Source organism: Hemiscyllium ocellatum, chromosome 31 (genome assembly GCF_020745735.1).
Source record: "Hemiscyllium ocellatum isolate sHemOce1 chromosome 31, sHemOce1.pat.X.cur, whole genome shotgun sequence".
Lineage (NCBI taxonomy): Eukaryota > Metazoa > Chordata > Chondrichthyes > Orectolobiformes > Hemiscylliidae > Hemiscyllium > Hemiscyllium ocellatum.
The window spans coordinates 50,284,359-50,298,938 of NC_083431.1; the positions used below are offsets into that span (position 1 = coordinate 50,284,359).

General features: G+C 44.1%; 1 protein-coding gene across 3 annotated transcripts in view; it reads left to right on the forward strand.

The window, feature by feature from the left end:
• The window catches only part of zzef1 (zinc finger, ZZ-type with EF hand domain 1), a 240,311-nt gene that overhangs the window by 56,160 nt on the left and 169,571 nt on the right, over window positions 1-14,580 (forward strand). For all 3 annotated transcript variants that reach the window (XM_060848324.1, XM_060848326.1, XM_060848325.1), the window contains exons 13-17: window positions 3,097-3,303; window positions 5,246-5,346; window positions 13,645-13,823; window positions 14,083-14,216; window positions 14,325-14,395. In XM_060848324.1, the coding sequence (XP_060704307.1) occupies window positions 3,097-3,303; window positions 5,246-5,346; window positions 13,645-13,823; window positions 14,083-14,216; window positions 14,325-14,395 (692 nt within the window). The remainder of the gene's footprint in view (window positions 1-3,096; window positions 3,304-5,245; window positions 5,347-13,644; window positions 13,824-14,082; window positions 14,217-14,324; window positions 14,396-14,580) is intronic.

Sequence of the window (14,580 nt, forward strand, 5' to 3'; positions counted from 1 at the left end):
GAAATTGGGTGATTGGGAATTAGTGCCTTGAACCACTAGACTCTCTCATCACTGTTCCTGTATTCTTTCATGGGTTTGGACATGGCTAGTCTAGCATTTGCAGGCCATCCCAGCGTACCCTTCACGTTGTGGGGAAGCTAGTTTTTTTAAATCATTGCAGTCCTCGGCATTTATGGGGTGCACACAGTGCTATTAGAGAGGGAGTTCTAGGATTTTCACCTGGTGATACTGATGGAATTTGCAAGTCAGAATGATGAGTAGCTTAGAGGGGACCTCCGAGATGGTGATGTTCCCATGTATCGCTGCCCTCGTCATTTTTGATGGGAGTGGTCGTAAGTTTAGAAGGTGTAGTCTAAATAGATTTTGTGTATCTCTGCAGTTCCAACACATCATCAACAACATCTCATGAATGAATAAATGAGGTAAAAAGGAGGACAAATTCAAACCAGGAATGATTAATCTATCAGGCTACCTGCGATCATCAGTTAAGTGGGGGAATGATTTTTCAGCAGTGCTATCAAGTGACCTGTATACTGTAATAGCTTGCTCACTCAGCTCCGGACCTCATTACAGCCATGGTCCAAACATGGATAAAAGCTGAATTCCCGAGGTGAGGTGAGAGGCTGCATTTGACAGAGTCTGGCGTGAAGGAGCCAGGCAAAACTGAAGTTAAAAAAATCAGGAGGAAAACACCACTGAAGGGAGTCATACCTAGCACAAAGGTGGTGATCGGAGGTCAATCCTAGGACATTCTCTGCAGGAGTTCCTAAGGGTAATGTCCTAGGCCCAACCATCTTCAGCTGCTTCATCAATGACCTTCCCTCCATCACAAGGTCAGATGTGCAGCTGTCCACCCTTGCTTGTGCAATGTTCAGCACTACTAGCGACTCCACATACTGAAGCATATGCCCAAATGCAGCAAGACCTGGGTAATAGATAATTGGAAGTAACATTTGTATCAAAAATTCCAAACAATGATTATCTTCAACAAAAGAGAATCTAACCATCTCCCCTTGATACTCAGACATTATCAGCATTGACCTCCCCTACTTTCAACATCTTGTGGGTTACCATTGACCAGAAGCCATTTTGTGCCATCCATAGCATCACTCTGACTCCAGGAGCAGGTAAGAGGTTGGGATGTCCCGCCCTCAAAAACCTGTCTGTCATCTGCAAGGCAGAGACAGGAGTTTAATCGGATACTCCCCACTTGCACCAGCAACACTCTGGAGATTCAGCACCATTCAGGACAAAGCAGTTTGTTTGATTGGCAAACTGCCTTTAATATTCACTCCTTCCACCTCTGTTCAAGCCAAAAGCCTTAACCACTATATATGGAAGCCCACATCCAATGTATTAATCAAAAGTTGTTTACATTTGTTAAAATAAGTTTGCTCGCTGAGCTGGAAGGTTTGTTTTCAGACATTTCATCACTTTACTAGGTGATATCTTCATTGAGCCTCCGGTGAAGCACTGGTGTTATGTCCTGCTTTCCTTTTCTGTGTTTAGGTTTCCTGGGATTAGTGATGTCATTTCCTGTTCATTGTCAGAGGGTGGTAAATGGGTCCAAATTGATGTGTTTGTTGATAGAGTTCGGGTTGGCATGACTTGCTTTAAGGAGTTCTCATGCATGTCTCTGTTTGGCTTGTCAAAGGATGGATGTGTTGTCCAAGTCGAAGTGGTGTCCTTCCTTATCTGTATGTAAAGGTACTAGTGAGAGAAGGTCATGTCTTTTTGTGGCTAGTTGATGTTCACATATCCTGGTGGCTAGTTTTCTGCCTGTTTGTCCAATGCAGTGTTTGTTACAGTCCTTACACAGTATTTTGTAAATGACATTAGTTTTGCTCGTTGTCTGTATAGGGTCTTTCAAGTTCGTTTAGCTGCTGTTTTAGTGTGTTGGTGGTTTTGAGAGTTACTATGATGCCAAGGGGTCTGAGTAGTCTGGCAGTCATTTCCGAAATGCCTTTGATGTAGGGGAGAGTGCCTAGGGTTTCTATACACTTAGCTTGATTGGGTTTGTTGCTGAGAAATCTGCAGACTGTGTTCATTGGGTACCCGTTCTTTTTGAACACGGTGTAGATGATTTTCCTCTGGTCTGCGTAGTTCCTCTGTGCTGCAGTGTGGTGGCTTATTGAGATAATGTTCTGATGCAGCTTTGTTTGTGGATATTGGGATGATTGCTTCTGTAGTTCGGTATTTGGTCTGTATGTGTTGTTTTTCTGTAGACGCTGGTTTGAAGTTCCCCATTGGCTGTTCTCTACTGTGACATCTAAGAATGGCAGTTTATTGTTGCTTTCCTCCTTTTTTTGTGTGTGAATTTTATGGGACAACACGTCCATCGTAAGATAAGCCAAACAGAGAGACGCACGAGAATTCCTAGAAGCATGGCATTCCAACTGGAACTTGATCAACAAACACATCGATTTGGAACCCGCCTACCACTCTGGGGAAAAAGAACAGGAAATAACATCACCAACCCAAGGAAATCTAAGCACATGAATAGAAAGCAGGATGTAACACCACTGCTTCACCGGAGGCTGATGGATGATGTTGCCTAGTATGGTGGCGAAACGTCTGAAAATGAACCTTCCAACTCAGCGAGCAAACCTACACCCAGAACCTCCAACTTGAGCTACAAATCTTCTCAAATTTGTTAACATATTTGAAAATATAAGCTACACAGCTTATGCCTTTAACTTGAATCTATTAAGAGTTGGTTGAAGGTCATACTGTGTTCCAGAACTAGCCACACTTCTGGTCAAGCTGTTGCAGTGCAGCTACAACATTGACATCCACACAACAGTATCCTGTGATTGAATAAACGAGGTAAAAAGAGAGCAAATCCAAACCAGGACCACCACTGACATTTTTGATGGCCATGGGTTTCTTGTGAACATCAAATGGGTATTCAAGTGATTTGGTGTAATCCTTGTTAATCAGTTGATATTCTAGATCCATGGTTTTTGAAATATTAGTTAAGGTCTTTGGACTGGGGCAAAGGTTTAATGGTATCAGCCTTCTCAGCCGCTTTTGTTGAATGACTCTTTTGCATTGAAAATGACTGCGCTCCATCTTAATCTTTTTTTGTTCCCCTAGTATCTGATGGTGAAGTTTCTCTGTCCCCGCCAAGCGGATGAGAACAACGTGCGTATTGGCATCAAACATCTAAGTATTCGAGGTTACTTGAGACCATCCAATCAAGAGTATCTCTCTCTCTCTGATACAACGTCAAGCGGTCGTGTTACTGGGCAGACCCTCTTGTTGAAGACACTCTACTTTGTCCAGCAACTGGCCCAGGATGCAGTATGTTAAAATACATTTTTAAAATTCCTCATAAACTATCGGGCAGTGAAGACGTGAGGGGAAACCTTTATATACAGTCAGTGCAGGAATCGGGAATGCACTGCCTGAGGGTGTGGTAAAGGCAGGTTCCGCTGAGGCATTCAAGGGGGAATTGGATTATTATCTGAAAGTTAAAAATGTGCAGGGGTATGGAGAAAAGGCAGGAAAATGGCAATTGTGCTCTGTACGTTCAGACAGCTGACACAGTCGATGGACCAAATGGCCGCCAACTGTGCTGTGATAATTCTGTGATGTGTTGTACCTCGGATTTTCTCCACTACTGCGACTTTTGCTGGGGTGTTAGTTCCAAGCATTATCAGCTCTTCATATCTTCCCACCTGATGATTCATTTGTATTACGGCCCAGTGGGCGGCTCTCCACTTGGCTATGGTTGATTGTAAAAAGTGAGGTCTGCAGATGCTGGAGATCACAGCTGAAAATGTGTTGTTGGTTAAAGCACAGCAGGTTAGGCAGCATCCAAGGAACAGGAAATTCGACGTTTCGGGCCAGAGCCCTTCATCAAGAATGATGAAGGGCTCTGGTCCGAAACGTCGAATTTCCTGTTCCTTGGATGCTGCCTAACCTGCTGTGCTTTAACCAGCAACACATTTTCAGCTATGGTTGATTGTAGCCAGACAGATTTTCTCTTTGAGTCCAAGATTCATGCAGCAGAGGAGAAGATTATTGGGTAGTTACGCCTGTGCTGATTCATCCAAAGAGCTGTCCAGATAAACCCACCGGTGTGCCCTTTTGCCCCACAACCTTTTTGTCTTCCATTTCCCTTTTGATAATTGTTACTGAATCCTGCCCACTGTTTTAAGCCACGGATTTCAGATCAGAACAACCAGCTGCTGAAGATATTTTTGCTCATCTCACCTCTGTTTCTTCAGGTATTTACCTCGAATCAATGTCATTGCTGACCAGTGTTAAATATTTCCTTTGATCAAAAATCATTATGATTTCAACACCTCTATTCAATGGCAGCTTAAGTTTGCCTGGTGTATGCAGAGTAACTCCAGTGTTTGTAGTTTATCCATGTGATTGACACCCTGTGTCGTCCTCCTCATTTGAGTAAATCTTCTCTGCGGTCTCTTCCAACATCCTCCTTAAAGAATGGGATTCAAAAGTAGTCACGGTCCTTTAACTGGACCTAACCAGTAATTCTGGCAGGCATGGGATAACTTCCTTACTTTTGTATTCTCTGCATCTGTTTATAAATTCAAGAATCCACACCTTTTTTTTTTAAATAGTCCTCACAATTTTGTGATTTCAAAGATGTAAATCACCAGGCCCGAGCCCCATTTAGAATTGTGCCCTTTAATCTATATTGCCTCTGTCATTTTCCTACCAAAATGCATCACCAGTTGTTTTACTGTAAGTACCATTTTTATGTGAAGTCAGTCACTTTCTCACACTCTGTACTCTGCTTTTTTAGCGTTTCAGGTCAACTGCAAACTTTGAAATATATCCTGGATATGTATCAGAAAATGCAGTAATCCTAATTCTGCCCCTTAAAAAAACCATGAGTGTTTAATTTTATCTAGGGCAAAAAAATGATCTTTCACTCTGACTGCTTTCTCTCTGTTAGCCAGTTTCCATTGTCCCTTTTAATCTCTTCAGCTTTAGTTTTCCTAATGCGTCTATTTTCTACATTATCAAGTGAGTGTGCACATTGACCTCACTAATTTCTTCAGTGAACCTAGTCAAGTTGACTGAAAGCAATTTGGCTTCAGCAAATCAATTCTGATCATTTTTGTTCATTCGGATAATATTGAAAACTCGTATTAACCCCAGCAAGGACCAATGTGAGCCTTCTACATAATGAGGTATGATTGGTGTGGGTGGTCTGTATTGTGTTGCCCAGTGGCTTCATGGTTAACCGATGTACTTCCTTCACCTGTAGGCAGAATTGAGAGAGCGGAGGGTAAAGCAGAAACCTAACCTGGACTATTCAGATCTTAATCTACAGCTCTTCTGGAATTTCTATGAAAAGTTCAGACAAAAGTAAGCCAGCATTTCTTTTTCTTTCGTCTGATTTTATTCTTGTGGCTTGACTTCCTTAGTGCAGAGAGTCAAGTTATAGTGGAATTTTCAGGTGATAGTTTGGGTTCTGCCAGGGCCCCCGGTTCCTGATATAATCACAGCCTGGGTGAAAGGTACTGAACTCTAGGAGTGAGGTGTGAATGATCAGACTTGACCTCAAGGCAGCCTTGGGGAGTAGGGGAAACTGTACTAGCTGGAATCATTGCAGGCACAAGGAAGATGGCTGTGGCTGCTGGAGGTCAGTCATCTCAGGGCTGGGGCAACACTATTGGAGTTTCTCAGGGTAATACCCTAGCCTCAACCATCTTCAACTGTTACATCAATGAACTGCCCTCCATCATAAGGTCAGAAGTGAGGCTGATTGCTGATGTTTACCCAATATTCAGCACCATTCATATCTCCTGTCAGCCTGAAGCAGTCCATATTCATAATCAAGAAACCCTGGACCATATCCAGGCTTGGACTGACAAGTGGCACAAAAGTGACAGACAGTGGCGAACTAAAACAAGGGAGAATCTGACTATCTTATGTTATTCGATGATATTTACCAACCCTGAATCTCATACTGTCAACACCCTGTGGGTTATAAAGACTAGAAACTGAACTGGACCAATAATAAATGCGCACTATGGCTACAAGAACAAGTCAGAGGCTGGGAATTCTGTCGTGAGTAACTCCCATATTCTCTATCCAGAGCCTGCCCAACATCTACAAAGTGCAGTTCAAGACTGAAGAACGACTGTATGTGCATAGATCACTGCAGAGAGGTGTAACCTATTAGTGCTTATCTGCAATATAGGAATGAGAAGAAACTGCAATTTGTCTAAATGTCTGACAAGTGGAAAGCAGTATCCATATAATTTCACAACTGGTTCATGGCTCAGTTATTTTAAAACCAACTAAAGTATGATGCCTCATGTTAATTCCAGAATATAATTCAGAACTGGGTTGTATCTGAGAGAGGCACAGAGGGAATGTGAGATGAGATTTGCAGCTAATATAAACGAAAATCTGTTGGCCTAGTAATGTTAAAAGCATGATAAAAAGCGGAAATGGGACAGGTCATAAACAAAAAGGGGATTTGTGCCTTGAGAAAGCTCTGTTTTTACCAAGGAAGTAGGTGCTCTGAATTTCGTAGTGAAATAGGTTATTGTTGGGACGTTGGATGGGCTAAAAATTGATTGAGAAGGTTTCAGAAAGATTGGCCGTATTTAAAATTGATGAGTCATCAGGAGGTGAATCCAAAGCTTCTAAGTAATAAAGGTGGAAATTCCGGAGGGGCTGTCCATAATTTTCCAATCGTCTTTCAATACAGAAGTGTTGCCAGAGGACTGGGGATTAGCAAGTGTTGCAGGCATGTTTAAAAGCAGGGTAAGCTGAGCAACTTGAGACCGAACAGTTTGAATTCTGTAGCTTTAGGAAATCCTAAACCAGGGCAAAGTGACTCTTGAACAAATGTGAATTCAAAGTTTGTGAGAAGATTTGTAGCTCGGGTGCTCGTTGTTGTGGTTCTGTTCGCCGAGCTGGGAATTTGTGTTGCAGACGTTTCGTCCCCTGTCGAGGTGACATCCTCAGTACTTGGGAGCCTCCTGTGAAGCGCTTCTGTGATGTTTCCTTCGGCATTTGTAGTGATCTGTCTCTTCCACTTTCGGTTGTCAGTTCCAGCTGTCCGCTGCAGTGGTCAGTATATTGAGTCCAGGTCGATGTGCTTATTGATTGAATCTGTGGATGAGTGTGCCATGCCTCTAGGAATTCCCTGGCTGTTCCTCTGTTAGGCTTGTCCTATAATAGTAGTGTTGTCCCAGTCGAACTCATGTTGCTTGTTGTCTGTGTGTGTGGTTACTAAGGATAGCTGGTCATGTCGTTTCGTGGCTAGTTGGTGTTTATGGATGCGGATCGTTAGCTGTCTTCCTGTTTGTCCTATGTAGTGTGTTATGCAGTCCTTGCATGGGATTTTGTACATGACGTTGCTCATGCTGGGTATTGGGTCCTTTGTCCTGGTGAGTTGTCTGAAAACTGAGGTGGTGAGCGTGGCGCAAACCAAGGAATGACAAAGGGAGTTGTCCTTGGAGAAGGCAGAGAGGGGTGGGGAGGGGACGATGCTTTTGCCAGTGGGGTCTAGTTGGAGTTGGCAGAAGTATTTAAGGTTGATATATTGGATGCAGAGACTGGTGGGGTGGTAGGTGATGTCAAGGGGTACACTGTCTTTACTATGTTTGATGGTGGGGGGAGGTGGGTTTGGAGCAATGGAGCGGAGAATGGAAGAGGTGTGGTGGAGGGCTATCTGGATGACAGTGGGTAAAGGCACGTTCAAAATAGGTGGACATCTGGGATGCTTGGGAGTGCAATGTCGCCTCGTCTGAGCAGATATGGAGATGAAGGAATTGGAAAAATGTGGAAGTTTTGCAGGATGCCGGGTGGGAGGAAGTGTAGGTTATGGGAATCTGTGGGATTATAGTAAATGTCCATTCGTAGACTGTCGCCGGAGATGGAAACGAGTTCAAGGAAGTGGAGGGAGGTGTCCGAGATAGACCACATGAATTTGAGGGTGGGATGGAGATTGGTGAAGTTGATGAACTGCACCAATGCAGTCATCAATGGGATGGCGGAAGAGTTGGGGCACAGTACCTATGCATGTATTGAAGAGGGACTGTTTGATATGGCTAACAAAGAGGCAGGCGTAGCTGGTGCCCATGGGCACCCCATGGATTTGAGGAAATGGGAAGAGTTGAAGGAAAAGTTATTGAGGGTGAGGACTACTTTGGTGAGGTGGGGGAGGGTACTGATGAGAAGGGGCTGGATGGGTCTCTTGGAGAGGAAGAAGCTGAGTCTGAAGGCTGTCCTAGTGGGGTATGGATGTGTATAGGGACTGCATTCCATAGTGAAGATGAAGCGCTGGGGGTTGGGAAACTGGAAGATTCCGAAGAGGTGGAGGGTGTGGTTGGTGTACCAGATGTAGATGGGAAATGCCTGGACTAGGGGTGAGAGAATGGAGTCGAGGTAGGAGGAAATGAGTTTGGTGGGGCAGGCGCGTGTAGAGATGATGGAGCAGCCGGGGTAGTTGGGCCTGTAGATCTTCGGGAGCAGGTAGAACCAGGCAGTGCAGGGCTGAGGGGCTATGGCGTTGGAGACAGTGGAGGGGAGCTCACCGGAGGTGATATGGTCACGGGCAGTGAGAGTGATGGTGGCCAAGTGAGCTGTGGAGGAGTCATGGTCTAGGGAGAGATGGGATGTAGTGTCAGAGAGCCTGCACCTGGCCTCTGCGACATAGAGGCTCGTCCTCCAGACTACCACCGTCCTGCCTTTGTCAGCAGGTTTGATGGTGAAATGTGCATTGGTGCAGAGAGAGTGGAGTGCTGAATGGTCGGAGCGGGTGAGAGGGGTTGGAGGAATTGAGATGGCCGATGTCACGTCAGCAGTCAACAACGGCGAGGTCTAGGGCAGGTATGGTAAATCAGGCCAGGGCTTATGCCAATAATGGTTGGGTCCTGGGGAGTATGGCTGAACAAAGACTTGGAGGGTAGGTTCATAGTTCCTTGAAAGAGGAGTGGCAGGTAGACAGGATAGTGGAGAAGGTGTTTGATATACTTGCCTTTATTGGTCAGTGCATTGAGTGTAGGACTTGGAGGGGGGGAACATGTTGCGACTGTACAGGACATTGGTTGGGCCACTTTCAGAATACTGTGTGCAGTTCTGGTCTCCCTTCTATAGGAAAGATGTTGTGAAACTTGAAAGGGTTCAGAAAAGACCTACAATTATGTTGCAAAGTTGAAGGGTTTGAGCTACAGGGTGGGGCTAAATAGTTTGAGACTCTTTTCCCTGGAGTGTTGGAAGCTGAGGGATGAAAATATAGATGTTTATAAACTCATGAATAGGGTGCATAGCCTGGGTGTCTGTCCCTGAGTAAGGGAGTCCAAAACTAAAGGGCATAGATTTAAGGTGAGAGGGGAAAAATATATGCAGGAGCAACGTTTTTCTCGTAGAAGGTGCATGTTTGGAATGAGCTGCCAGAGGAAGTGGTGGCGATTGACACAATTGTAACATTTAAAAGGCATCTGGATGGGTATATGAATAAGATGGGTTCAGAGGGTTATTGGCCAAATACTGGCAAATGGGACTGGATTAATTTAGGATATCTGGTCAGCATGGATGAGTTGGACCAAAGGTTCTGTTCCCTTGTACATCCCTTAGACTCTAAGTTGCCTGAATAACAAGAAACAAGGTTCTGGTAAGTTGTTGGTTGTTTGTTTTGTATTGAAGGAATTGGGGTTCTCCAGGAGTTGGTCGTGGGACCTCTCTTCTTCTTAACTTAATTTTCCTTAGTTTATAAAAACGACTCAGATGTAGAGGGGAATACTTCAAAATTTGCAGGAGACACCAAATTTTGAAACATTGTGTGCTGTGAAGAAAATAAAGTGATAAACTTGCAAAGGGCATAGACAAGCTGGTGGTGTGACATAGGGCAGGTCAAATTTTAATGCAAAGAAGCATAGTCAATTTTTTTTAGAAGATTTTCACAAGGAGAGGCAATATAAAACAGAAATTGTAAAGGTGGTGCAGGAGCGATTGGCACTGGAATTATATAGGGGTAAAAAATGAGGTCTGCAGATGCTGGAGATCACAGTTGAAAATGTGTTGCTGGTTAAAGCACAGCAGGTTAGGCAGCATCCAAGGAACAGGGAATTCGACGTTTCGGGCATAAGCCTGATGAAGGGCTTATGCCCGAAACGTCGAATTTCCTATTCCTTGGATGCTGCCTGACCTGCTGTGCTTTGACCAGCAACACATTTGCAGCTGTGATCTCCAGCATCTGCAGACCTCATTTTTTACATGAACTTTGATAAAACTTGGTCCAGCCTCAGTTGGAGTAATGTGTCCAATTTTGGGCACCACATTTGGAAGGATTTTGAAGTCTTCAGAGAAGGCGCAGAAAAGAGGGTTCCAACAGTAAATAAATAAATTGAGTGAGATTGAAAAAGCTGGAGCTGTTCTCCTTGAGAAAAGAAATTTCTCGATTTTATAGTAGAATTCGCAATCATGGGAGTCTTGTTAGAGAATCTTGCCATAGCGGAAAGGTGAAGAACCAGAGGATGTTGATTTAAGTGTTTGCCAAAGGAACCACAGGATCACGAGGGATTCATGAAGCGGTGGTGATGTATTGGAATGTCTAGACCAGTAATCCACAGACCCAGGGTCATGTATGAGGGACATGGGTTCACATCCCACCGTCGCAACTGGTATAATTTAAATTCAATTAATAGAAAAATCTGAATTTGAAAGCTAGCCTCAATTATAGCTATCATCCAGTGGCATTTAAAACAAAAATCCATCGGAATTGTGAATGTGTGTTAGAGGATGTAATTTAACATCGTTACCCAGTCAAGAGTGGTAAACAGACTAGGTGTTCGTTAATAATTTAGAAGAAGGAGGGATGATCTTGAAATAGACAAGATTCTAAAGGGGCTGGATTAGGTAAATATTGAAATCATATATCCACTGGTGGAGCAATCTTGAATTGGGGCGGTAGTTACAGTATAAGGAGGCACGCCGTTGGAAATGACATGCATAAGAGTTCCTACTGAGGGTACAGGAACAGGAATGTCTTACTGCAATTGTACAGGGCTTCAGTGAGATCATAACTGGGATGATGTGTGCAGTTTTGGTCTCCTTATCTGAGGAAAGATGTTCTAGCTATAAAGCGATGCAACAGAGGTTTACCAGACTGATTCCTGGGATGCGAGACTGACATGTGAGGAGACACTGGATTGGTTAGGACTGTATTCACTGGAGTTTAGGGGAATGAGGGGATATCTCATTAAAATCGATAATATTCAAAGAGGAGTGAAGGATGAACTCACAAAGAACGTTGCTGATGACTGCGGAGTCCAGAACCAGGGCTCACAGCCTGAAGATACAGTGTAGGCCATTTAGGACTGAGATGTGTGTACTTTTGGACCGAAGTCTCCTCCTCAACCTAATTATTTGAAATTGAGACTGAAGTGGCTAGAATATTTGAAAGAGAAGAGTGAACTCATAGGAGTCTTTAAAATTCTGGAGAGTGTGATTGTGGAACTCACTCACACAAGGAATATTTAGAGCAAGTTGTATGGGTTTATTGATTGAGAAGCTGTGTAAAAGGAGGGAGAATAGAAGAAATGATAGTTTGGGAGGAACACAGATGGACTAGCTGGGTGGAATGGTCTCTTTCTCTGTTTTACATCAAACAACAACATTTGTGCAAGTGTTTTCTCTTTGAAGAGAGCCCCATTGATTTAATTTCATCTTACCTGGAAGTGTGAATTGAGTGTGATTTTTATGCATATGCCAAGGACAGACTTGCTGCTGTTGCTGCTCCATCTGTTTTGTAAACAGCAGTTTTGTTCACTCACTCACTCATTCTCTTCCACTTTTCCTGTTTGCTGTTTCTCTGTCTCGCCAACCTTGACCCCACTGCACTCCATCCCAATCACTCCTTCCATCTTTCGATGCTGTGTTCCCTCCCACTCAGTGGCCCCCTCGCACTCTCTCATCCCGACCCTCTTGTTGTTCCCACTAGGCCACAGTGGGAGAATCGGGGGGCAGAGGTAGCAAGCAGAGTGAGCAATCTGGTTGGCTGAGGAATGTGGCAGGTGGGAGTGAAAGATGATGGGAAGAAGGGCGTTGGGAGTGAGAGAGATGGTGGGGTGAGGATAGTGATGAGGGAGGGGGTTGAAGGAAAGATGTGAAAAGAGTTAGAAAGTAGCCAGAATAGTGAAGGTGGTGTTTGGTATGCTTTCCTTTATTGGTCAGAGCATCAAGAATACAAGTTGGGAGGTCATGTTGCGGCTGTGTAGGGCACTGGTTAGGTCACTTTTGGAATATTGCGTGCAATCCTGGTCTCCATCCTATCAGAAGGATGTTGTGAAACTTGAAAGCATTCAGAAAAGATTTACAAGGATTGTAAATTATTATCACAAGTTGCCAGGGTTGGAGGTTTGAGCTATAGAGACAGGCTGGAGCTGTTTTCCCTGGAGTGTCTGAGGCTGAGGGGTGACCTTTTGGAGGTTTATAAAATCATGAGCTTGGGTAGTGTAAATGGGCAAAGTCTTTTCCCTTGGGTGGGGGAGTCTAGAACTAGAGGGTGTAGGTTTAGGGTGAGAGGGAAAAAACATAAAAGGGACCTCAGGGCAACTTTTTCACACAGAGGGTGGTGTGTGTATGGAATGAGCTGGCAAGGAAGTGGTGAAGGCTGGTACAATTGCAACATTTAAAAGGCCTCTGGATGAGGGATATGGGCCAACTGATGGCAAATGGGACTATATTAGTTTTAGGATATCTGGTCGGCATTGACGAGTTTGACCGAAGATTCTGTTTCTGTGCTGTACATCGCTATGACTCTCTGATTCTATGGCTAAGTTAAAATGAGATTTTTTGGTTCAGTTAGGTTCAAGGCAGCCAATAGAATTTGTAACTGCAGTGTGGGAGGAGTTCTAGGAATTTGACCCAGTGAATATGAAAATGAATTTTGGCTAAGAGGAAGTGGACCTTTGGTGTGTGCTGGAGCCAGGATGTTAGTGTTTTCAGACTTCTGTTGATTTAAAGGACTGTGCTCCTAACTCTGATTCTAAAGAAATCTTCACAGAAACAGTTGTAACCTCAGGTCAGTTTGCTCTGAGAGGTTGTGGTGGAATGTCGTCTCCTGGGACTTTGCAATGTTGCAGAAATCTTCTTTGTGTTTGTCACAATTGGGACGCAAGAGCCATCTTTGGAATGTGGGAGGAAACAGGAGCACCCGGAGGAAACCCACGCCGAGACAGGGAGAATGTGCAATCTCTACGAAGACAAGTCACCCAAGGTTGGAATCAAACCCGGGTCCCTGGCACTGTGGGACAGCAGTGCTAACCACTGAGCCACCATGCCTCTCCAAAAATGTGCAGGTTAGGTGAACTGGCCGTGCTAAGTTGCCCATAGTGTTTAGGGATATGTAGGTTAGGTACTTTAGTCAGGGGAAATGTAGAGTTTTGGCTGGGTTACTCTCCAGAGGGTCGGTGTGGACTTGTTGGGCCAAAGGGCCTGTTTCCACACTGTAGGGATTCGATGAGAACCAGGCTGACTTTATAGCGAAGACAGTTTCTTTTCTCCCTGTCCTCATAAGGTGGGTTAGAAAGATAGGGGCTCAAATTATGTCAAACATTCTTTGTTCAAACGACAAACTTCCAGGACAACCATCTTCACTGAGAGAAAGATAATGTAACTTTCATGTTTTTTTTTGTCTTGCAGTCATGATATTGAGTGCCTCCAAGCACAAAGGATTTTGTTACAACTGCTACAAAACTGTTTGGTGTTGCTGTCTGGACCTCAGCCTGTAAAAACTCAGTCCAAAGGGCAGCCAACCACCGAGAGCAAGCCCCCTATTGACCGAGAATCTGCTCACGAACTCTATGAGTACCTTTGTAAAGGTAATGAGTAGCACCGATTTGATGGTGGTTTGAATAGTTTGTGTTTTATGTATTTCTTGAAAGGTTTAAAGAGAGGTAGTTTGGTAAATGTTAGTGATCTCTTTTCCTTTATACATTCCTGCTGGGCAAGAAAGAATAGATGATTGTTTGCACACTGCGTTGTGTAATGTATATGGCTGAGGGACTGATGTCCCAAGTATTTAGCTTTTGAGGTGCTGATTAGTTGTGCAGCTTTGAATAATGTCTTTTCTCTGAGTAGTAGTGGATGATGCAGAATATGACACGGTTGCCGGGGAGACGCTGAGGAAGGAGGCTGTAAATACCATCCTTAGTGGAGCAGCCATCTTTTTTCCAGATGTGCAGACCCGGCGGGATCAGCTTTTTAAAATGATGGTGAGGCTCCGTATACTTAGTCTGAGTTTGCTCTTTGTGGTCAAAGTGTAACCCATGTACTGTCTTACACAGCAAGGCCTCCCAACTTGTACTCTTTAACTTTTACAGGAAACAGTCACTGAACCGTCTCAACCTCAATCTGCGACAATTACGTTCCAGTCCCTGTGTCATTACTTCAGGTGAGTCAGACATGCACAGGACTTTAAAACAAAGAAGCGTAGGTACTAGAAAGGGGGAAAAAAAACTTCTGGTTGTACAGAGATTGTACAGAATTAATGTTTTGGGTCCAATGACCCTTCCTCAGAATGGCACAAGGGATCACTGGACCAGAAACGTTAATGCTGATGACCTGCTGAGCTTTTCT